The sequence below is a fragment of the Miscanthus floridulus genome, chromosome 14 (genome assembly GCF_019320115.1).
Source record: "Miscanthus floridulus cultivar M001 chromosome 14, ASM1932011v1, whole genome shotgun sequence".
Lineage (NCBI taxonomy): Eukaryota > Viridiplantae > Streptophyta > Magnoliopsida > Poales > Poaceae > Miscanthus > Miscanthus floridulus.
In genome coordinates, this window is record NC_089593.1 from 89,087,877 (window position 1) to 89,110,878 (window position 23,002).

Here is a 23,002-nt window from a genome sequence, read left to right on the forward strand (position 1 = left end):
CTTCTTGCTCAACAGTGGCCACGAGTGAGCCCCCATGTCGCTGCTTCTTCTTCTTCTTGTTCGGGCGGTTGGAGGTGCCCTCGCCAGTGTCCTCATCCCGCTTCACTTTGCCCCTGGGGCAGTTGAATATCGCTCCGATCGCCTCCTTGCCTAAGGCATGGCTAGTTGCGATGTCAAGGAGCTCCTTGGTGGTCTGAGGGCCCTTGCATCCAAGCTTAAGGACTCACAGGTGGTCTCGAATAGGAAGGCTTTGATGATGTCGGCGTCGGTGACATTGAGCAACTTGTTGCATTGCCTGGAGAAGCATCGGATGTACTCATGGAGACTTTCCTCAGACTTCTATCAGCAATTCTTTAGATCCCAAGGGTTCCTAGGGCATGTGTAGGTGCCCTGGAAATTTCCCACAAAGATCTCCTTCAGATCTGCCTAGCTTTGAATCCAGTTGGGGGCGAAAGGTGCTCTAGCCATGTTCATGCCGAATCGACCAGGAATAAGGGGAGGTTGCGGATAATGAAGTAATCACTATCCACACAGCTGGCTTGACAAGCAAGCCGGTGATCATCGAGCCATAGGCTGGGGTTCATTTCTCCAGAGTATTTCAAGATGTTGGTTGGTGGTCGATACCACGACGAGAAAGTCGCATTGAGGATGTGACAACCGAAAGCCTGGGGCCTCGACAGATCATGGCTCGAGCTCCAGTCCTCTCTGCTATCATAGCATTTGCCATGACAAGGATGGTAGCCACGACCGGCCTCCTATCTCTTGTCCCCCCGTCCACGCCTACAAGCATCTAGGGTGTTACGTGCGTCACGGTTGGGGTCGAGACGCTCATGCACCGGGACCATGGCAAGCCCACCGCCGTCATGTGATGCCTAGTGGATGGATATGTCCTGGCCATGTCATCTCAAAGACACACGCTGACTGGCATCAAGCTCACATCACCGAGACAGTGAGCTTTCCTCCTACTGCACCGCCGCGCGCTCGAGCATCGTGCAGATCTTGCGATAGGCCCAACAGTCTTCGGGTATCATGGGCTCTGGGAGCCCTCGGAGCAAGGTTACCACGGCAGCTATGTTTTGGCTTGCCTAGGCAAAGTGCGGGAGGCCTCTGTTGTCCTCGATGATCCTCCATTTTACATCGCATGTGATGGTGCATGCACAACCATGTCTCAACGGCGTTCAATCTCGTGCTCGAGCTCCACACGCTCCTACTCTAGCTGGAGTCACGCATCCTCTATCTCCTTGTGCCATGCCCTCAGCTGCTCCACCCGCTGGTGAGGCAGGGCCCCTACATCTCTCTCGACCTTGTTGTTAGGGTCATCCATAGGAGTAGCCACTCCCTTGTGGATGCTTTCGATGCGTCCCTCAAGGCTGCCTGCCATGAAGTATTCTCAGGAGGGGTGATGGCTTCCCCTACTGGAGTTAGAGTCAAAGATCGTCTTTGAATCTCCCACGAGAAGGGCATGGAATGATTCCACGACGTAGTCCATCATACCCACAAATTCATCATCCATGGGGGACGGGTGCATGCGCTATGTTGTGAGGTGACCAATGGTCCTTACGGCATTGCGTAGATCGAATGGGAACACTATCGGAGCGCCCCAGGTGAGGTATTTCAGGGAGAGCGGTTCCCCTCTGGTAAGCTACATCATGACATTGGCAAACGAGAAGGTGAGGCAGCGTAGGTCCTCCCGAGACGGTCGGGGTCCTAGGAAGGTGTTGAGCTGGTGCTCCAGCCTAACATAATCGAAGCCAAGGAGCTAGTCGCTCCTGGGAGCATGGGTCTCCGAGGCGTGCAGCTATAGCTCTTGAGGTCCTCGACGGTTGCATCGAGGATGGTGGAGCAAAGAAGTTGGATGGGGGTAGGAGCCTATGCCAGCTCTTCCTCCACGGTGATGAAGAAATCTAGGCTCCCGAAGCACATGTGCGCACCTAGGACCCAGCTGATGCTGTAGCTAGCTGTCTGTGGCCTGTTGTGGATGACAAGATGCGTAAAAGGCCCTACCTGGCATGCCAACTGTCGGTGTTTCGAATTACCGACTAGTAAATTTGTGATTTGCGCGTCTAGCGCGCCAACTGTTGGTGTGCTCAGAGGACACAATAATTTATATTGGTTCAAGCGGAATGTCCCTATGTCCAGTTTGCTACTACTTGTGTTACTGACACTGGTTTGTAGTAGGGGTCCAAAAGGAGTTGAGTCTCATTGAGCTCGTTCAGCCTTCCCTTCGTGGAGCATCCTGCTTCCCCTTTTCTAGATGAAGGGGAACACGTAGGTTACACGAGGGAGAGAGAGAGAAAAGTGTCTTTCTTCTACCCGCACCAGCTCCACTTCCTATGCCCATGTTTGGACTGCTCCCTTCCACTCTGCTGCCCAAATGCCTAGATGATCGGTCGTCGCTTCTACACCAGCGCCTCATCCACCTTTTTTCACACCGCTTTGCGCCAACCTCTTCCACGCCGCTCGGATGACTCTCCCGCCTCTTCCGCACTAGCGCTGCGTGGCCTGCACCTCCTTCCCACATCGACACTGCCATGGCTCCCGCGCTAGGCCTCTAGCTCTCTCTTCCTCGCTCAACAACCCTACATCTAGATCTACTTTTGCAACACTCAGATAAAACAATTACAACATATGTCTGAAACAAATGAACATTTGGAACATACATTTGCAACAAATGCAACATCCAAATAAAACACTTGCAACATGTGTCTAAAGCAGATGAAATATTTTGAACAAACTCTTACAACATACGTGTATAACCATTGTAACATGTGCAACATTCAAAAACTACCTTGCAACATCCATATGAAACATCTGAAACATACCTCTAAAACATGTGAAACACTTCAAACATGTGTTTTGCATCAAAGGGAAGGCTGGGGCCGGTGGATTCTAGGTGTCGGAGTGGGAGCCGGTAGCATGCGAGCACCACCATCGTCAGCGCCACTAGCACCGGCCTTGGCTAAGCTGGGCAGGCAGTGCGCGCAAGGGTGGGAGTAGGATGCGCGTGTGACTGGAGGGAGGGAGCAAGCAGAGTGGGGTGGCAGTAGCGAGCGTGGAGTGGGGCAGGGGTGCGTGGCACATGATGTGGACGAGCAATGTGGGTTTAGACTCGTGGCGCATAGTGGAAGTAAGTAGCGCAGGTGGGTCGGTCCATCCTGATGGATGAACGAGCATGGCATATCATTATCGAGTTATATATCGATGACACGCTTTGTGTAAAAGAGCCCATGGGCCAATGGTTGGAATTAGTGAGGCCAGTCTCAGTAGAGGTTTCATGTCCCTATTTTCAAGACTTCCAAGTGTTGGAAAAGTGCAAACAAGTTTCATCCTCAAGAAACTCTTTGTCGGTGTTTGGAATCACCAACTATTAAATTTGTGATTTCTGCATCTGGCCTAGATGGTGTGCTCGGAGGACACAAGAATTTATACTGGTTCGAGCGGAATATCCCTATGTCCAGTCTGCTACTGCTCGTGTTACCGGCACTGGTTTGTAGTAGGGGTTACAAATAGGCGAGAGATGGAGCAGGTCCCAAGTCTCTAGTGAAAGGGTCAAACAGAGTTGAGTCTTGTTGAGCTCGTTTAGATATTCAGCCGTTCAACCTTCCCTTCGTGGTGCATCCTGCTTCCCCTTTTATAGATGAAGGGAAGACACAGGTTACACATGAGGAAGAGAGAGAGAGTAAGAGAGAAAAGCAAGGAGGAAGAAGGCCTCTAGGGTCATGACCCTGTTCATCACTGGTGCTATATGCGGGTGTCATCAACCGGTCATGGCCCTCCATTCCATCCCGGCTGGCGGCATGGTTAGCAGATACCCCTGTTGGAAGTCGTACGGGGATTAGGTAGCATAGCGTCGGCATGCCCAACACTGTTGGCGACATGAGTCCTTAGGTATGGCTTGTCGTGGCCGTGGGTCACATCATGCATGCCAGCTGCAATCACACTGAGATCCTAGTTCAACTCATTTTGCTCAGATTCATAGATAACCATCCCAACAAAGATGTTGGTATCCACGCTAGCCAGCCAGTTGTTGATCTGATTTGTTGCTACCTTGCCCTCTTGCTTTCCAAGCTCAATCTCATGATCGACATCATTTCTCCTCCTATGCAAGTTTTGCAAACATTGCTTAAGCTTTGTAATAATAATTCCTTCTATCTAGAAGGCATTAATTAATATTACTAACTAGCGACAAAGATAAGTTAGCAAAAATGTTGTACCCAAATTTGAGTTAACTGTAAAGACATAGCAGCGATGATGGTGCTTGATCCTTGATATGCATCTGTTGAATACGGTGGTTTCCAGTAGGTGGGACTAGAAGGAGATTGCCAAAGCCTTTGCCTGGATAGGTGCCTCGGGCTAAGGCGTGTCCGGTGAAAAGTGGGTCTAGACCAACTTAGGGTTTCATAAGTGCATTCAACTACCCCTCTGTATAGAGTTTGTGTTCCCCTTTTATAGGGCATTGCTCGCTAAGGCTACTCTTTATAATTTTGTCCCTTGACGGTAATAGTACATCCTCATAATATCCCTGCACTAACATAAACCGTTAAGGGTAATTTGGGTGCCTTCTTCTTCGATCGCCTTTTCTTGATGGGCCACAACCATGAGTCTGTCTGTGGCTCATGGCTCGGCACCGCCACCCTTCAGGAAGTTCCTCGACCCTTCGAGCCATCATCTAGGGTGGTCTTCGGGTGTACTTGTGCGTTGGCTCTCTATAGCCTTCGCAGGTGCCGCTAGAGCCTTTGTCGCCGATGGCCTCTGGGCGCCTTCACTCTGGTCGCTAGAGCCTCTGCCTCGGACCTCCTCTAGGCTCCTTTGTCGCAGCCTCCGGTCCTCTGCCCTGATTGGCTGATCAAGCAGAGGCTGCCATCCACTTTCCCTACACATCATCCCCAAAATTTGTTAACCGTTAGCTCTCGTCACTGCTCTGGTCCCTGACCTCCGCGACTCACAACCGTGTCCCAACAGTTCCCCCCTTGAGGGCTTGGTCTGATGCTGGTGGGCCTTGCCCTCAAACATAGTTCTCAGGTTCTAAGGCGCAGGGACTCCTGCGCATGCGGCATGCGGAGGCCTTCCCCCCTTTTTTAGTCCCCAGGTTCTAAGGCATGGAGGCTCTGGCGCATGTGGCACATGGAGGCTTCTCCACCCTTTCCCCCTAGGACACCTAAATGAAACCGTTGTGTCGCTGATGTGTCACTATTTGCTTTGCCGTGAGGGCTGTGGAATCGGTGCACTTTGAACAGACGTGACCGTTGGTCCTAGAATTCGAAGCGTTGTGGTGGGGGCTATATAAGGGGTGGTGGGTGAAGGCCCCCTTATCCCTTTCCTAGCCATCACTTTTGCTGCTACGGCCCCTTGCGCTGCCGCTTTTGTCTAGTTGGTTTTTGCCTTCGCTCCTCTGCTAGGTTACTTCTGAGTTTTGGCTATGCCTGTCAGCCTCCTCCACATCGGACTTCCTTCTTTGGACTGTACCGACACCATCTTAGTGTTAGGTCTAGTGGGTGGTCCGCACAGTTTGAGGAGTGCATGATTGCTAGCACAGAGGCATTAGGGCTTGAAGAGGTCTTTTCTGGAGTTGAGGCCTCTGTCGCAGACCTGATCACCACTGAAGAGGCAGGAGACATTGCCGGCACCTCCAAGACATGGGATTTTGGGCCTTCGCTCATGACCAAAGACATGATCGAGGATTTGCGGAAGCTGGGCTGCTTAAGGGATGCTAAGGTGAAGCCTCCTGTTTACACCAAAATTTGGGAAGGAGAACGCAGGAACTCGAAACTTCTAGGATTGTGTCATCAAGGAATCGATTAGATATGAATCATTATCGGCTGATTTAGATGTGATGTCAGAATCGGCTATTTTATGGATGACGTCAGCAGATGGCATTAATGGGCTATGCTTGAGTGGCGTTAGGAAGATGTGTCAGAATCTACAAATAAGGAAAATTGGGTCTAGGTTATTATTAAGTTAGGAAGTTTTTTTGTTCCAAGAATTATAATGAGTCATATTTGAGTAGGATTCATATTTAGATTCCGGGTATAAATATTAGACCCTGGTTATTGTAAAAAAGGACGAACACACAATCAATACAATCTTTCCGGCTTTCGCCATCGCATTAGGAGTAGGAGTACTATAGAGCTCGGCGAGTTCTTCAGCAAATAGGGCTGCATCGACTAATCGACCTCCAGCTTGCTTGTCAGTACCGTCATGACTTGTATTGTGTTTGTAAAGTTGTATCAGCTGATTGAGCTTTTATAAGCCATAATATAAGTTAGTTATCGATATGTATCGCAGTTTGTAAGGTTGCATCAGCTGATTGATCTCTTACGAATCATAATATAGATCAAAATTATCGATCTTGTGTTAAATAACTTGTTGTTTAATACAATATCACCCGTTATCGAATCTGCTAAGATTAGTAAGATTTTCCTTACTATTTTTGGTTGATTCACCAGTTATCGATCTTGCTATAATTAATGTTTTATTAATTATAACAAAATCATTCGATTGAGATAGAGATAAATCGGCATCATATCATCTCAATTGGTCGTCTTTTGATCTGGTCACGCTTTAAATATTATAATTGATGGCTTAATTCCACTATATCGATTATTTTATCTCTATTCCAATCAAACATAGTATGCATCCAAAGACATGTTTCAATCTTAAATAAACCCACTAGTTAATGAGATCTAATCTAATGACACTACCATAGCTACATCGATTCGGTCGAATCTCACCGGTAAGACTTTAGATTAGAAATTATCGATTAGTGGTCTTGTTCATGATCAAGATATGTACTATGTTTGTTTGCTATGACTGCATCAGCTATTTTAGCCGATTTGCCTATACTCTCATGCATATAGCATGTTTTCATGAATCTGTCAATATATAGATGGTTTTATAGATTCTTTGGCTTTAGTTTGTTATCATTATCATAGCTGCATCGATCCGGTCGAACCTCACTGTTGATGATAATAGATTAGATTCAAACAGTTTGTAGATTCATTTATATTAGACAGTCAATTTGTTCGCATGTTATACTCTTTTCACCAAACTTATCGGCTCGATGCTTTATATCGATCATGTTCCATTTAGCCGGTGATGTTTTCTTATATCGCTTCTTTGCTGATCCATGAGCATCGGTTATTTTGATTCGTATCATTATCATTTAATATTAGCCGATAATCCTTGATTTAAATATCTTCATTTCATGGATACACCAGATATGGACTATTTAGTCGATAGCCTCATTGAATCGGCTATCTAGCCATACATTTGGAACTATTTGGTGCAACACCGATATGTTCCACCTTAAATTACTGATAAGATTTTCTCTCCTTGCCAATTGTAGGTCAAATTGACCGGCACATCGTTAGGTTTTCATAATCGGCTGGTTCTGTATTGAAGCCAAGCAGATCTCTAGTCTAGTTCCACTTAGATCTTTTGGCTTGCTTAATGTTGATCACATCGCCACATTTTTGTGTCAACACCTCTAGAGGGGGAGGCAATTCCTAAGCCGAAGGCTGCTGATGCCATTGTTTTTAGGTATTTCTTACTCTGCGGCCTTCACTTTCTGGTGGCGCGCTTCCTTCGCCAAGTGTTGGAGGCATTTGAGGTACAACTTCATCATCTAACGCCTAATGGGATAGTTACCCTGAGCAAGTTTTGTTGGGCGTGCTTATCTTATGGCGCGAAGCCGAACGTTGGTACTTTCTATGAGTACTACGAGCTCCAGCGCCAGCCCAAGCGTGTTGGCAAAGATCAACTAGTGGCGTAGTATGGGAGTTGTGCTTTTATGCTGCGAAGGGCCCAGAGGGGCGAAAAGTTGGAGATCTCCTTCGCCCAGAAGAACAAGTGGTCAAAGGATTGGATGCAATATTAGTTCTATGTGAGGACTAGAGGCATGACATCTACTAGCTCAGACGGGAAGAACACCTGCTACCCGCTAGCCTCTGTAATGACCCCAATGAGGCCTTTGACCTAGGGAACCCTAGGTTCAAGGACTGAAGAAGGTCGTGAAGCATGCGACAGGGCCTTCGCTCTGGCCTACCGGTACTCCAAAGGTCGTGACTTGGTCGAGGAGATGGTGGCGGCTAACTGCTGGCCCCTCGGAAGGAACAGGCCCACTATGATAAAAGAGATGGTTAGCCTGCCTATGTTTGGTGAAGGTATTAGGGTCCCTTTCCTGTGCTTTAGTTTTGAGAAGAAGGAGGACCGTGTTGTGGTGAAGCTGGTGAAGTCCACGGTGGCAGGGGTGTGCGAGATACTGGGCGAGATGTCTGATAGAGAGTATCTGGCGCGCCAAGCCATCGCTGGTATGATGCCCCGACTTAATAGAGTCTTTGAAGAATTCAGGATCCACCACAAGGAACATGAAGTTCCTATGAAGGTGTACAAGTCCATAGAGGACAAGGCGAGGAAAGTCGCCGCCAAGAATACAACTATTGTGGTAGAGGCGAGGAAAAGGAAAGGGGCTTCTATGTCCAGGGTCACTGCCAAGAGGCAGAAGACCAGGGCTGCTTCTATTACCACCTCTGCCAACGCGTCCACGACTGCCTCCTTAGATCTTGGCGGCAATGATGGTGAGGAGGTTGCCGAGAATGTTGGCGGGGGCTCTAGCTCTGCTGTTGCTAGGATGGGAGGCGAGCGCTCTGTCGCCTCCTTGGATCTTGGCAGCAACGATTTGGCAGATACCATGCTCCAAGGTACGCGCGGTGCCCTTGCTACTGAGCCCTCCACCATGGTGCCTATGTCTAGCATTTTGGGTGATGAAACCTCTAGCTCCGAGGGCGATGACGCTGGTGATGGCGATGCTTCTTTGCCCAGAGAGAGGGAGATCGCTAGTACTGCCCTTTGCCGACCTACGACTGGTCTTGATGAGGTGTCCAAGGACGAGGCGAAGGCGAGCTCTCCAGTTGCTTTGCCTCAGGGCATTGGGTTTGAGGCCACTGGACACCATGCCAAGGGTGCTTGATGCTCAGGCAGCGTCCCAAGTCCTTTGCATCTTGGTAGGTCACTTTCTAGCTTTGCTTTTCCTTTAGTAGTTAAGCTTTCTTTTTTGATGGGGACTTGTTTTCTATTTTTTCAGGGGGCTTGGTAGAGGCCCTTGGAAGGACTGATGAGAACCCTGATGACCCTTTGGGTGTGGACCTCACCCGGATTGGCTTAGGAGCCTCTCCGAAGCATCCACTTGGGGGTCTGACTCCTCGTCCATCTGGCGCTGGCTTGGATGGTGGCGAAGGTTACTTTTTGTTTCTTGTTTTTTGTTTCTGTGTTATTTTTATATTTGGTGTTTGCTAATTTTGTTTGCTATTCCAGGTGCCTCCGACAGCACAATAAGTGGGTGGGCGGATATCCTTGAAGCTGTTTATAAGGATATAGGAGGTTGTTCTTCCAATATCCCTTATTGCATTACTTTTTGTCTTACGTTTCTTAAACTTAAATTTGCTGCCAGGACGCCTTTGCCACCATTGGAGGAACGTGGATTACTTCAAGTTGCTGCAGATGAATTTGGAGCAACAATGTGTGGTATGTTTCTTTTTTTGATTTCTCGGTTTGTTACTCTACTCTTTTTGTGGCTGATGCTTGTTTGGGTAGAGCCATTATCTTTTGGAGGATATTAAAGAGCGTGGCATGCGGGAGGTGGTCGACCGCAATTTGGCCATCAAGGCCTTGAAGAATGAAGTGGAGACTCTAGAGCCAAGAAGACTCGGCTTGTGGGGGAGGTTGGTAGCCTTCACATAGCCCGTGCTGAACTAGAGGAACTCCAAAAGAAGGTTGACTCGCTAAGTAAGGAGGTTGAAGGGGCAAAGGCTATGGAGCGACTAGCTACTGAACATGCCTTGAAGGCCATTGAGGTGTGTGGCAACCTTTGGAGGGAGGTGGATGCCAAGAGGGAGAGTGGTGTTGCTCTCAAGGCGCAAGTAGATGTGCTATCTAAGCGCCTTGAGGATGCCAAGTCCATCGGCCGGACAACGACTGAGCTTTATGTGGGGGCACTTGAGCAGTTCGGAGGCTCCACACCGCCGTTACCTTCTGAGCTTTCGGCCTTCAGCATCTTCTCATGGTTGAAAGCCAACTTTAGGAAGTTGCCTGACTTCGTTGGGGGTTCTATGGATTTTGGAGCTTTGGCCTCCGCTACAAATCTTTCAAAGATGTTGACGCAAGATGGCTACCCGCACATGAGGGGCATGAAGGAGAGAGACCTTGAGGGCCCGACCGACCTTAGGGCAACTTCGTGCGATATTCGTAGGTCGGTCTGCCCTTTCATGAAGTTGTTCTAGGTGAGATTTGGCCAGGCGGAGGCTCGCTCCATGGCAGAGGCACGCTAGGCTGAGGTTAGTTTTTCCGTTTATAACTTGTTTGTCTTTGTCTTAGGTACTTTACTGCTTGCTTGCAGTTTTTTATAACTTGGTGTTATTTTCTACAAGAGTTGCAGAAGAAAGAGGCTGCACGTGGAGCTGCTAGTGCGCAATCTTCACCGGCTGCAGAGGCGTCGGCTCCAAAGGCTCTATCTCTGGCTGCTGAGGCCCTGAATCTCCTAGAGCCCGTGACTGCTCCTACTGATCCGGAGGTGTAGTGTAGGTTTTAGTTTTCTTTTAGGCTTAGTAGAAGGCGATATGCCATAGTTGTGCATATTCAGGTCTAAATTGTGAACTTATCCTACGCAGGTCTCCTTCGCTGGGACTATGCAGGATGTGCTTCATGTTACAATTTATCAAGACGGCATTTATGTTAATAGTGAATTATGGTGGTATTGGCAGGAAACTTTGCCCCATCATTCTGTTGACAATATGTTTGCTTTTGTAAAGTATGATATTGACAATGAGCGTGCGGAGTTTACCAGGTCGCTGGCTTAGCGGGGGCGTCATCCTTAGTTTTTTAATTGACTTGTTTGGCCAGCCTTCGCGCCTTTGTAATTATTATTTGGGAGGCCTTAGCGCCTTCTCCTTTTATTTTGTTGCCTTCGGGCTTTTGTACTATTGCGCTTCTGATGTGCTACTATTGTAATTGTATCTGTTTTGTAATAAACTTTCCCTTGATTGTTTAACTATGTTTTTCTTATTATAGGTGTTCCTATTAAGATTTTTGAGTAGGCCGAAGGGTTACATTTTTCTTGCGCCTTGATTTCTCTTCTCGCCTCCGCCTCTTTCTTTTCTGACCAACGTTGAATACGAGTCTGTGCTTTGGCGCGAAGGATCTGGTGGGTTGGTTTTTGACGTTGGGCGCCTTGCGAAGGCTTTGGTGCTTGTTCTGCCGCTCTAGACTCTGTCGCTGCTGCTGCTTGGAATTGACAGGGAAGCTCTAGCATGTCGCAGCGAAGGAACTTAGGTGCTCGTGTTTGATCTTGCTGATGCTGCGAAGGCTTTGGCGCAATTCGAGCATTCATCAGAGATGCTGGCTTTATTTCTTGCTGCTTCTCAAGAGGCCATAGAGCAATTTGGGCAAGCAACGAAGGTCGAACAAGCATTTCTTGGATGCTGGCCCCGCTTGCACTTGGATTTCTTGCTTTTGCCTTCGGCTATGCTAGAATAACTGTGCTCCCGTCGAACATGATTGATGTCGGGTTGCGCCAGATGGTGTCTTCGGTTGCGGGGGGATGTTACAAGCCTTCGTGCGATACCCTCGCGCAACCTCCGACACATACTAGCTGTTGCCGAACTCATGTTACATCGGGCCATGCGGAGGCTTTATGACATCGGTTGGATGATGCATACAACCTGAACATGGCCTTCGCGGGCAACATGAGCTGCTGGATTTATGAATCTTCACGTGATACCACCTAGTCCCTCGTTTCTAAGGAAACTTTGGCCTCCATCTTCTCACTATGCTGGCTCTGTAGTGTGTTGTCTTTTGGCTAGTTGGTTTCCCCTCTGGCGCTCTTCTAGAGGAAGTGGTATGGAGATGCACTGACTAGGTCTGTTGTGACGGCGGGGTGGCGGGTTTTAAAACCTGCCCATTGTACGTTTTTAATAACTCTTGGTGGTTGACCGATGTTTATTGCTTGGATATGTTTTAAAGTTGAGATTTTCATGTACCCGGCGTATCTTTTAGCCTTTACTGTTATTGTACTTTAGCTATTAATTTCGGCGGTTAACTAAAGCTTGTTAGCGATAAGCCTCTCCCCGATGCCTACACCGAAGGTAGGTCTTTGTCGGGTTAGTTTTGGCCTTTTAGGCCAGTCTGATAAATCCTTGAAGCCTGAGTATGGATAGAACTTTGTCAAGGTTGCAGGCTAATTTAGCCGAGGAGGTCATTCCATGCTTTAGAGCCCTCATCTAATGCCTTGGAGGGTCCTCTATTTTAATTCTGTCGTCGAATATTATGGCTGCATTGCTAGCCACTTTCGACCTTCGCCTTTTGTGTTGTTTTATTTTCTTTTTTGGGGGGATTCCTCTTTATATTTTAGAGGTTTTTACATGGAACTTGCCTCATTAAAAACCTCACCTCCGCTAGGAGCCCCCTTTGTGAGGAAAAGAGTGCAAGCCCTTTTGCATGAAAAGTAAAAATGCTAAAAATAAAAAACTTGGTGACCTTCGCTTATAGTTCCGTGGAGGCCACCTTTTTATATTTAGATGTAAAACCTACGCAAATTGTCTATGTACCAGGTGTGCGTTGTTGTTCTGCCTTCGCCGTCGATCAGGTGGAGTGACCGGGTCTTTCCAGCGGCCTTTGCCAGGTAAGGACCTTCCCATTTTGGTTGGAGCTTTCCAACATTTTTAGCATTAGGTCTTCTTCTGAGGACTAGGTCGCCATCTTGTATGATTTTCCTAATCACTTTGCTGTCTCTCCAATTTCTAGTTTGGTTTTGATACTTTTGAATGTTTTCAACTGCTTCCAATCTTGTACCCTCAATCGTTTCTTTGAAGTATTCTTCATTTTCTGTGAGTGCCTGCTTTATGACATAGAGGCACTGATGCTTGGCTTCTTCGATCAGCATTGCTTCTTCATTGTACAAGAGTTTGAACGGTGTGAAGCCTGTTGTTCTAGAGGCTATAGTGTTATGTGACCACACTACCTTCGGCAGTTACTCTACCCATTTGCCTTTGTGAAGGTTGAATAGAGTCTTTGCTATTCCTGAGAATATTACCCTATTAGCTCTTTCCACTGCGCCGTTTGATTCTGGGTGGTAGACTGAGGCGAAGGCGACCTTGGTGCCTATACTCTTGCATAATTCTTTGAAGTTGTTCGAGTCGAACTATTTTCCATTGTCAACTATTAGGGTTCTTGGTACTCTAAATCTGCAGATTACGTTCTGCCAGAAGAACTTCTTTACTGTTTCTGATGTGATTTTGGCGAGTGGTTTGGCCTCAATCCATCTTGTGAAATATTCTATGGCTACTACTGCAAACTTGTTCCCCCCTTACGATGGTGGTAGCGGCCTAACCAGGTCGATCCCCCATCTTTGAAGGGGCCAAGTGGGTGGGATGAGTTGTATAGTAGCCGAAGGGTTTAACTGGTGTGGGGATGTGCTCTGACATGCTTGGCATGTCTTGACAATCTCTTCTATGTCCTTAATGAGGGTATGCCAATAGAACCCTTGCTTGATGGCTTTCGCCGATAGTGCCCTTGGACCGATGTGTGAGCCGCAAGAACCTGAGTGAATTTCTTGTAGGAGGTTTTTGCCTTCGCTTTGAGATATGCACTTGAGCAGCGGTTGGACAACACCTTTTTTGTATAGTATTCCCTCTACCAGTGTATAGTTTCTTGCTCTCACTGCCATTCTGGCTGTGCTCGCTTCGTCCTCTGTGTGATGCATGTTGTTGATGCAGTCTATGATCAATTGCCTCTAGTCTTCGGATTCAGTGATTAAGATTGTTTTGAATGCCTTCGCCGTGGCCTGCGTTGCTGGTACTTGCAGTACTTGATAAAAAGGCTCCATTTGGCATGGGCAAGTTGTTTGCTGCCGCCTTCGCCAATTCGTCTGCTTCTGCATTTTCTGCTCTTGGTATGTATTGCAACATGAATCCCTGGAACCTCCATTCGAGAGCCCTTACTACGGCTAGGTACTTGTCCAGTTCTGGTTCCCATGCCATGTATTCTTTTTCATCTTGCCCTGCTACAACTTGGGAGTCTGTTTTTGCTAGTAGTGTTCTTGCTCCTGGTGCCTTTGCCTGGTTGAGGCCCAATACAAGGCCTTCGTATTCTGCTATATTGTTTGTTGCCTTGAATTCCAACCTTGCTGCGTACTTCGTGTGGAGGCCAGGTGGCACTATTAGAACGACGGAGGCCCCAACGACTAGCTGCCCCCAAGCCCCGTCTATGTAAAGTGTCCAGATTTGGGGCTGGGGTTGTGGGGCTTATTGTGCCGAAGGTGTCTAGTCTGCCATAAAATATGCCAATGGCTGCGACTTGATTGCTGTTCTTGATACATAATTGATTTCGAACTGGGATAGTTCTGTTACCCATTTCCCTATTCTTCCAGAGGCTTATTTGTTGCAGAGTATGTCCCGTAGCGGTTGTGAAGATGGTACTGTAATTTCATGTGCTTGGAAGTAGTGCTTCAATTTCCTAGAGGAGATCAACACTGCATACGCTATTTTTTCAATTTCTATGTAGTTCAACTTTCCTCCTAACAGGGCTTATGAGATGTAGTAGACCGATTGTTGAATGACCTTTGACTCTTATTCGTTTTCTTGGACAAGCACTCCACTGACTGTGTGGTTGGAGGCTGCAACATATAACAGTAGAGGTGCTTCCGGATCTAGCACTGTTACCATGAGTTTAGTAGCCAAATAATTTTTGAGTTGCTGGAAAGCCCTTGATTGTTCTGGCCCCTATTCTACTTTGTCTCCGCCTCTTAAAGCTTTGAAGAATGGGAGGCTGGATTCTGTTGACTTTGAGATGAATCTGTTTAGTGCTGCTATTCTTCTAGTGAGTTTTTGGACTTCCTTCTTGGTTGAGGGTTCCACCATCAAAATTATGGCCTTTGTTTTATCTGGGTTGGCTTTTATGCCTTCAGGTCCTATAATGTACCTAAGCATTTTACCTCTACTTACGCCGAAGATACACTTTTCTTGGTTGAGTTTCAGCCTGGCCCCTCTTAGATTGGCGAAGGTTTCCTTTAAATCTGCTATATGGTCTCCATCGTTCTTACTCATCACCACAATATCATCAACATAAGCTATGGTGTTTTTCTACAACTGAGGGCCGAGGATTGCCTTCGTCATCCTAGCAAAGGCTGATCCAACGTTTTTAGTCCTTCGGGCATTCTTGTGTAACAATAAGTTCCAAAGGGGGTAGTGAAGCTTGTTTTCTCCTCATCTTATTTTTTGAGCCCGATCTGGTGGTATCCTGAGAAGCAATCTAGGAGAGAGAAATGCTTGCATCCTGCTGCTTTGTCAACGGAGGTGTCTATCCTTGGTAGTGGGAATGGATCTTTCTTGCATGCTTTGTTTAGATCTGTGAAACCTATGCATATTCTCATCTTTCCATTTTTCTTTGGCACCAGTACTACATTCTCTAGCCATTCTTAGTACTTGACCTCCCTGATGATGTTTGCGTTTAACAACCTCTGAACTTTGGTTTTTGCTGCTAGGATCCTCTCTTCTGACATTTTCCTTTGTCGCTGCTTCTTTGGTTTTACTTTGGGGTTGATATCAAGGGAGTGTTTTACAATGTCCCTGCTGACCCCTTTCAGGTCAGAGGCTAACCAGGCGAAGACGTTTTTGTTTTGAGCAAAGGTTTCTAAGAGCTCTGCTTCCTCTTCTTCTGATAGGTTGCCTCCGATCGAGACTTTCCTGTCTGGGACTGCATCTTCCAGTGGGACTATCTTCATTTCTTCTTGGTCCTTGAGATCTGTTTTCCCCTTCGGCATGTCTGGAGGCTCTGTTGAATTAGCTCTTGCTACTTCGATGGAGTTGATATTGCGCTAAGATTTGTAGATGGCTCTTTCTACATTTCTTGCTTCCTTCTAGCTGCCGTGAACTATCATGATTCTATGCAAGGCTGGCATTTTCATACATAGATAACCCATATGAATGGTTGTGTTGAATTTGTTTGCGAACCCTCTTCCAAAGATGGCGTTGTAGGGGTAGTAGAGATCTACTACGTCGAAGGTTACATATTTTGTTCTTGCATTTTCTTGACCTCCGAAGGAGACTGGGAGGGATATTTTTTCTAACGCATCTATCCTCTTCCCTCCAAAGCCAATTAGTGGTGAATCCAAAGGCTGCAATTGATTCCTGCTCAGCTTCATCTGGTCAAAGGCATTTACAAAGATGATATCTGTAGAGCTTTCAGAATCTATGAGAACCCTGTTGATTTGTCATCCTGCAGTGTTAGCCTTGATGACCATGGCGTCGGTATCGGGGTAGCTCTCCAGCTGCAAAATCTTGTTCTAAGAAGGTGATTGGCGTCTTGGACCAATTTGTGTAACGCACTAAGCCTTGAACTGCTATGTTGTTGACCAACCAAAAGTGATCCTTCTTTTATTTCTTAGTCTAGAATTCCATCGAGGAGCCCCCGGCTATAGGCAGTATCATGCCGATGGTTGGAAGGGGTGTGTGAGGGTTGAGTTGGTTCTCTAGGTTAGGTTCATTTTTGGGTGCTGCGAGCTATGTCGATGGAGGCGGAGGCAATACCTCTAGTTGTCTATTATGTATTTGGGATGGCTGGTTGGTCTCAATGAATGTTATGTGCGAAGGCCTTGGGTTTATGTAAGTGAGGTTGGCCTTTGCCCATTGGTTGTTAGTCGGCCCCTATTGTTGGGTGCCTGGTCTCCATGCAGGTAGGAAGTGTGGATACTAGGCGGCGTATAGTCGACGGGTCAATTTGAATGGAGTTTAGGCTTGGGTAAATTGGGCAATATTGTTGCTGAGATGCTGTGAAGGTATGATTCACCTCTCTAGGAGGTTGTTGTGGTGGAGGCTGTGGATTTTCTCTGCTTTTGATCCTTTCTTGGGTCTCCTTGGTGTTTGGGTAGTCCCTGGTTATGTGCCCTTTGTTTTCTCCATGAAAGAAACAATAATGCATTTGTTGCCTTTGATTTTGGTTTTTGTTCCAATTCCTACCTTGGCTATTTCCCTTGCCTTTGGATTGTCTCAGGGGCGTGTTGTTTTGGCCTGCCTTCGTTGGCTGCTTCCTCTGTTGGCTACTTCCTTGCTGTTCTATATTGAAAACTTGCTAGTTTTGCACTTGTTGTGCTTGCGGCTAGCCTTAGTTTATGTTGCCCTTCTGGGTGTTTCTGTTGTTGCTCTAGAACTGCTTGCTTTGGTTTTGTTCTTCTAGTCTTCTGTGGAGGTCGTTGTCAGATCTGCAATAGTTCTCAAATTCGTTGTAGAGGTCTTCGATGGTCCGGGGCTTTTCCCAGGCTAGATGAGCTACAAATGGACCTATGTGAAGGCCTTTGACTATTGCCTCTATAGCGACGTCCTCTGGGACATTTGGTGCCTTTGCCTTTATTTGCACGAATTTCTAGAAGTAGTCCTTTAGGCCTTCTCCTTGATTCTACTCGCATTGAAACAGGTCCATGGAAGTCAAGGATTCACTTGTGAACCCCTTGAAATTTTCTAAGATCTTGATGAGGAGGTCTTCCCATGAATAGACAAAACTTAGCCTTAGCATTGAATACCAGGCTAGCGCATCACCTTCTGCTGCAATGACGAAGGACTTTGCCAGCACCGCTTCATTTCCACTAGTGGAAGCTACTGCTGCTTCAAAGCTCATGATGAATTGCCTTGGGTCTGATTTCCATTGAACTTGGGAAAGGTGATGGGTTTGTAAGAGGGGGGCCAGGATGAGCTCTGGATACCTTCGGATAGTGGTGATTTAGAATCGATGGTTCTGTGGGTTTGTGGCAAATTATAGGGTGTGTTGAAGGTTGGTTGTACTATGGAACGTGGCGGGGGGTTGGGATGGCTTTGGTTTGCTGAGTGAAGTTGGTTGGAGGTGTTGATGTTGGATAGCGAAGGCTGCATGCTTTGTATTTCAGCCTGTAATATGGCTAGCTGCTATCTGATTCTGGCTGTTTGGGCTGATGCTTGGGCTACTCGTTAACTTGTGGCGAAGGCTACTGGGACCCTATCTCTTTCTTGCTGCATACTCTGCAGTTGGGCATGCAACTGTTGAAGCTCTTGCTTTGGAGTGGCACTTGGAGCTTGTTGTTCCTCGGATACTTGAGGCTAGTCTTCGACCGCGTTCTGTTCTTCAGCTTGGTCTTCTAAGGCTGTAGCATAAGTGCTACGGGCGTTGCGCTTGGGTCGCCCTCTCATCTAGGGCTCCACGGGAAGCCTGGTAGAAGCTGCTCTCTTTCTTGCCATCGTGGGTCTTGCTCGGCCAACACGCGGTGGCTGCCAATGTTAGAAAACGGTGGTTTCCAGCAGGTGGGACTAGAAGGAGATTGCCGAAGCCTTTGCCCGGATAGGTGCCTCGGGCTAAGGCGTGCCGGGTGGAAAGTGGGTCTAGACCAACTTAGGGTTTCATAAATGCATTCAACTACCCCCTCTGTATAGAGTTTGTGTTCCCCTTTTATAGGGCATTGCTTACTAAGGCTACTCTTTATAATTCTGTCCCTTGACATTTACAGTACATCCTCGGAATATTCCTACACTAACATAAACCGTTAAGGGTAATTTGGGTGCCTTCTTCTTCGACCACCTTTTCTTGATGGGCCGCAACCGTGAGTCTGTCTGTGGCCCATGGCCCAGCACCGCCACCCTTTAGGAAGTTCCTTGACCCTCTGAGCCTTCGTCTGGGGCGGCCTTCGGGCGTACTTGCGCGCCGCTCTCCGTAGCCTTCGTAGGTGCCGCCAGAGCCTTCACCGCCGCTGGCCTCCGGGTGCCTTCGCTCCGGCCGCCAGAGCCTCCGTCTCATACCTCCTCCGGGCTCCTTTGCTGCGGCCTCTGGTCCTCCGCCCTGATTGGCCGATCAGGCAGAGGTTGTCGTCCTCTATTCCTGCACATCATCCACAAAATTTGTTAACCATTAGCTCTCGTCACTGCTCCGGTCCCTAACCTCCACGACTCACAACCGTGTCCCAACAACATCAATTCCTTGGCAACACCAACGACATTCTGCCACTGTCCTAGTTCCCCTTTTTCGCGCATTGCGCTGCAAATTCGTATCAGTTCTGATGGTAGAGCTCTTAGTTGTTCCACGAGGTCTTTTGCAAGTGCTCCGATGCGGGGTCCGAATAAAGACTATCATTACCAATACATTCTTGGAACGGCTGAAGTGCTTCATTCATTTTTAGGCCGGGGACATTGATAGCCCTGTTCACACACATCTGATAACACAAGCTCCGTGATCTTGTTGTGATTACAATTATTCGCTTCAATTGGCCTTGGTTTCCAAGGGGTGGTAGGCCAACTGCTGCTAAGGTTCAGATTGCCGTGAAGGCCATCTAGCAAAACAAGAAAACTTTTATCCTGGAGGAATTTATATATCCTGGTGGCTAGAGTGGTTAATGAATCACCGCGGTCCTGCATTTTGAGCCGTTGAATAATTCTAGATTGGATACTTTGCACCGAACAGTCTTCTAAGGCCGTCATGTAGATAACGAAGTCAAATGGAGGGTCCCCTCTGTTTGATGAACTGGGAATCAAGGAGTTTCCTGTTTCAAATGAATTGTTGATCGCCTTGAGGAGGAGTGTTTTCCCAACACCAACTGGACCCCATATTCCGATCACCCCCGCTGTATCCTCAATGATGCGCTGGCGAGCTTGTTTAACAAAAAGCACCTGACTTGGCAGTAGAACAGCGTGGACATCAATATGAAGGACAGATGACGGCTGTGCAATATCACTGGGTTGATCATTGAGACATTCTCGGAGCTGACAAAGCTGCGCAGCCTAGTTTAACCCAATTTGCTTGGACTCACAGACAGCCATCCCTTCAAATATGATGGTATCTGCTCTAGCCAGCCAGGTTTCGATCTTGTCTGTTGCAACCATACCATTTCCCTCAGCAAGCTCAATCTTGTCACGTACTTCTCTGCTCTTCTCACACAACTTCTCCACGTGCTCCTTAATCTTCATAATAATTCCTTCTTCCTGGAAGGCAATAATAATTAATACAGATTATAGAGAGAAAAAGTGTGTTCCACTTCCACCCAGTGCTCTCCTACACATATATAAAATATAAACTGCTAGGCTACTCCTAGTGCTCGACTTTGCCTTATTATATATGTCTTATAGATGTTAGCACATCCACATAGGATGAAAGCTAATGTGGCAAGAATTTAACAAGGAAACCGAAACAGTTAGTACCTTGTGCAATAACAAAGTCAGGCTCACATTATACTAGACAAGAAACAAAAAAATATGTATCGGGACCCATTATATGTTAGCATGTAGAGAATGTATTCTTAACATGTTTTTCTTGCCTTGTCTATCTGCTTTTGGAAATATCTACTGACACCCAACATTTTGGATGTCAGTGGCGTCGAGCAAATTAATTGATTCTCTGAAGTCATACCTGGTTTTCAGGAGGCGTGTCGCAATTTTTTTTTGTTTCTTCGCGAAGGGGCCCTTCTTCAGTGTCAAGACTGCAGTCCATGCTTTCCGGACTGAGCTCCTTGATAATTTCCCCTGCAGTGGGCCATTCATTTCGTTCGCTTTTGATGCAGCATTTACCTATTTCAAGACAACTTCTTATTTGTTGGCAATCTACTAATGATAGTGGTTCTGCTGACCTGGTTCTCCATTTGTTAATTATCTAAAAAATATATATTAACAGAAGTTTGATACTATGCAGTGGTAAAACAATAAAGATAATTAAAATGGGCCGTCAGATACATTGAATGTGTAAAAGAACACTTTCTTACGTGTTCGATATCAGGATTCGAAAGATCAGCTTTGGAACCTGTTATGATCTCTATGATTACTACACCCAAACTGTATATGTCTGCCTTAGTTGTTATTTTACCTTCACTTATGTATTCTGGTGCCATGTAACCACTGCATCTCAACATGAGTGTTTCATCAACTTGAAAGGGTTAAGCTAAAGCAAGCTTGAAAGAAAAAACAAAGATTTGTAAGCAATATAGTATCAACATATTAGTAACTTACAGTGTTCCTTCAACTGGGCAAGTTTGAGTTTTCTTATCACAAAGGAGTTTTGACAGACTAAAATCTGCAACTTTTGGCACCATATTTTCATCGAGCAATATGTTAGCAGGTTTTAGGTCCAAGTGAATGATGAAAGCATTATTATTTTGAGGTCTACATTCCTCATGAAGGTAATGTAAACCACAGCAAACCCCCTTAATTATTTTGTAGCATGTGCGCCAATCAAGTCCAGAAGATTCATCTGCAATTAAACAACTCATAAATCTCATTTCCCTATTTTTGGGAAATTTTGCAATGGAGAGAGATGACTGTTTGACACCGCAAATGGTGCCTAGCAAATTTGTCCACTTACGATGTGAAATGGTCAATTCCACATTAGTTAGACGCACCACATCAAAATTTCCCAATCCAAACGGTCAAACCACAAAAACAGCTACACGCTACCCCAGATCTATGGATCACTGCTGCAAGCGGAGGGTAGTAATCGGTAGTGGTGGGATGAGGGTATCACTGCCGGGTCGCAAACTGGCAGAGATAGGTACTTAGCAAATACCATTAAATATTGAGAGAATGAGGGTATTGCTGTAGTGGAGATGCACACAAAAGGCATAATTTGAAATCACAATAGTTGAAAAAAGAGGAGAGGCTCTATTGGCGTACCTTTAAGATGTTTATCAAGGCTGCCCATTGTCAGATACTCCAAGCAAAGTAACATCTCCGGCTGTGATTCCGCAAGAACAAAAATTCCATTGTGCTTTACAACTTCGTTGCTTTTTTCAGAACAATAGCCTACACATCGTACTATATTGGGGTGCTTGGGACTCGTAAGAGGAAACACCTCATTCATAAACAGCTTCTTCTGAACATCTGGATTTGTTAACTGTTTAAAGTTAAACTTCTTCACGACAATCATTTTCCCATTTTGAAGCTCTCCCTGTTTACACTCTAATATTAACATGCATGGATACAGATTTCTGGATAAATAAAAATAAGGCTGATTACATAAATATGTGAGGAGGGAAAGATATTATGATTTAGTCTTACCTTATAAACTTTACCAAACCCACCTTCACCGAGTAATCGCTCATCAGAGAAATTATCTGTCATCCTCTCCAAATATTCTAATTGCATAACTCTTGGCATTGAATTTGAATCTTGTAATATGCGCTCCAGGATATCATCACTGCTACACTTACAATCGTCCATTCTTTTATAAAAAAAATCTTTGACGACACAAACAACTTCACATAATAGGAAACATCTGCTTGTCTTCCACAAAGTAGATATAGTGCTTCAACAAGTAGCTTCCCCTGCTGTATTCTCTCTCAAAAAAAAACAAGTAGGATGGTTGTTTACATGTGAATGAAAGATTTGTGCCAAACAACAATACTGTGCAACACAAGACAAAATAAAATAGTGTGACCATATTGATACCCAAATTGCCAAATTGTCATATGTCGTATTGCATTCAACCCCTGAGAAATAATTTAGGTGAAGAGTGTATAGGCTAGGAGTTGCATCGCTTTTTCTTTTCGAGTCAACACCTTTGGCTTACCTATGCTTTACAACCTAGTGTGAACTTATGTTGTATTAAATGAACTTCTCGGTGCAGTGAGTACCGAGGACGAATCTTTAATAAACTTTGCAAGTTTAGTACTTGCTCCGTTTCGGAAATGGTAATCCTATTTTGATGAGGAAAAAGTCATACAAATAGATTTGACCTTTAATTTCTTTTACAGGCTGCATCGCATCGCTATACAGAAGGGATGCAATCTAGGAATTCAGTTTTACTATGAATGACTGAAATCTGGACACCGCTTGTCAGAGAAGCGGTGACTACTGAAGGCGCCAACAAGATGAGCAACCGGAATAGGAGTCTGGCGGCGCCACCGGAGCATCTCTTCCGTCCGCAGCACCAGACGAGGGAGCAGAAGAGGTTGATGGCGATGGAAGGCTAGATCAGTGTCACCGCTTTTCCAAGACCGGATGGATAGATTATA

General features: G+C 46.3%; 1 protein-coding gene across 1 annotated transcript; it reads right to left on the bottom strand.

The window, feature by feature from the left end:
• Positions 1-19,784: 19,784 nt before the first annotated feature.
• On the bottom strand, positions 19,785-22,268 carry LOC136503950 (probable serine/threonine-protein kinase PBL7). Its single transcript, XM_066498862.1, has 4 exons — positions 21,663-22,268; positions 21,003-21,243; positions 20,759-20,891; positions 19,785-19,985 (listed from the first exon to the last, which is right to left on the bottom strand). Exons 1-4 carry the CDS (start codon positions 21,958-21,960, stop codon positions 19,785-19,787), a joined length of 873 nt encoding a protein of 290 aa, XP_066354959.1. The 5' UTR covers positions 21,961-22,268.
• Positions 22,269-23,002: the final 734 nt, after the last annotated feature.

Excerpts from the sequence above, each read along its gene's own strand:
- LOC136503950 (XM_066498862.1), bottom strand. The coding sequence starts at position 21,960 with ATGTTAATATTAGAGTGTAAACAGGGAGAGCTTCAAAATGGGAAAATG. Across the intron at positions 21,244-21,662 it reads CCTTGATAAACATCTTAAAG|ATGAATCTTCTGGACTTGAT; the intron begins GTACGCCAATAG and ends GTTTAATTGCAG. Across the intron at positions 20,892-21,002 it reads TGCCCAGTTGAAGGAACACT|TGGTTACATGGCACCAGAAT; the intron begins GTAAGTTACTAA and ends GTTGAGATGCAG.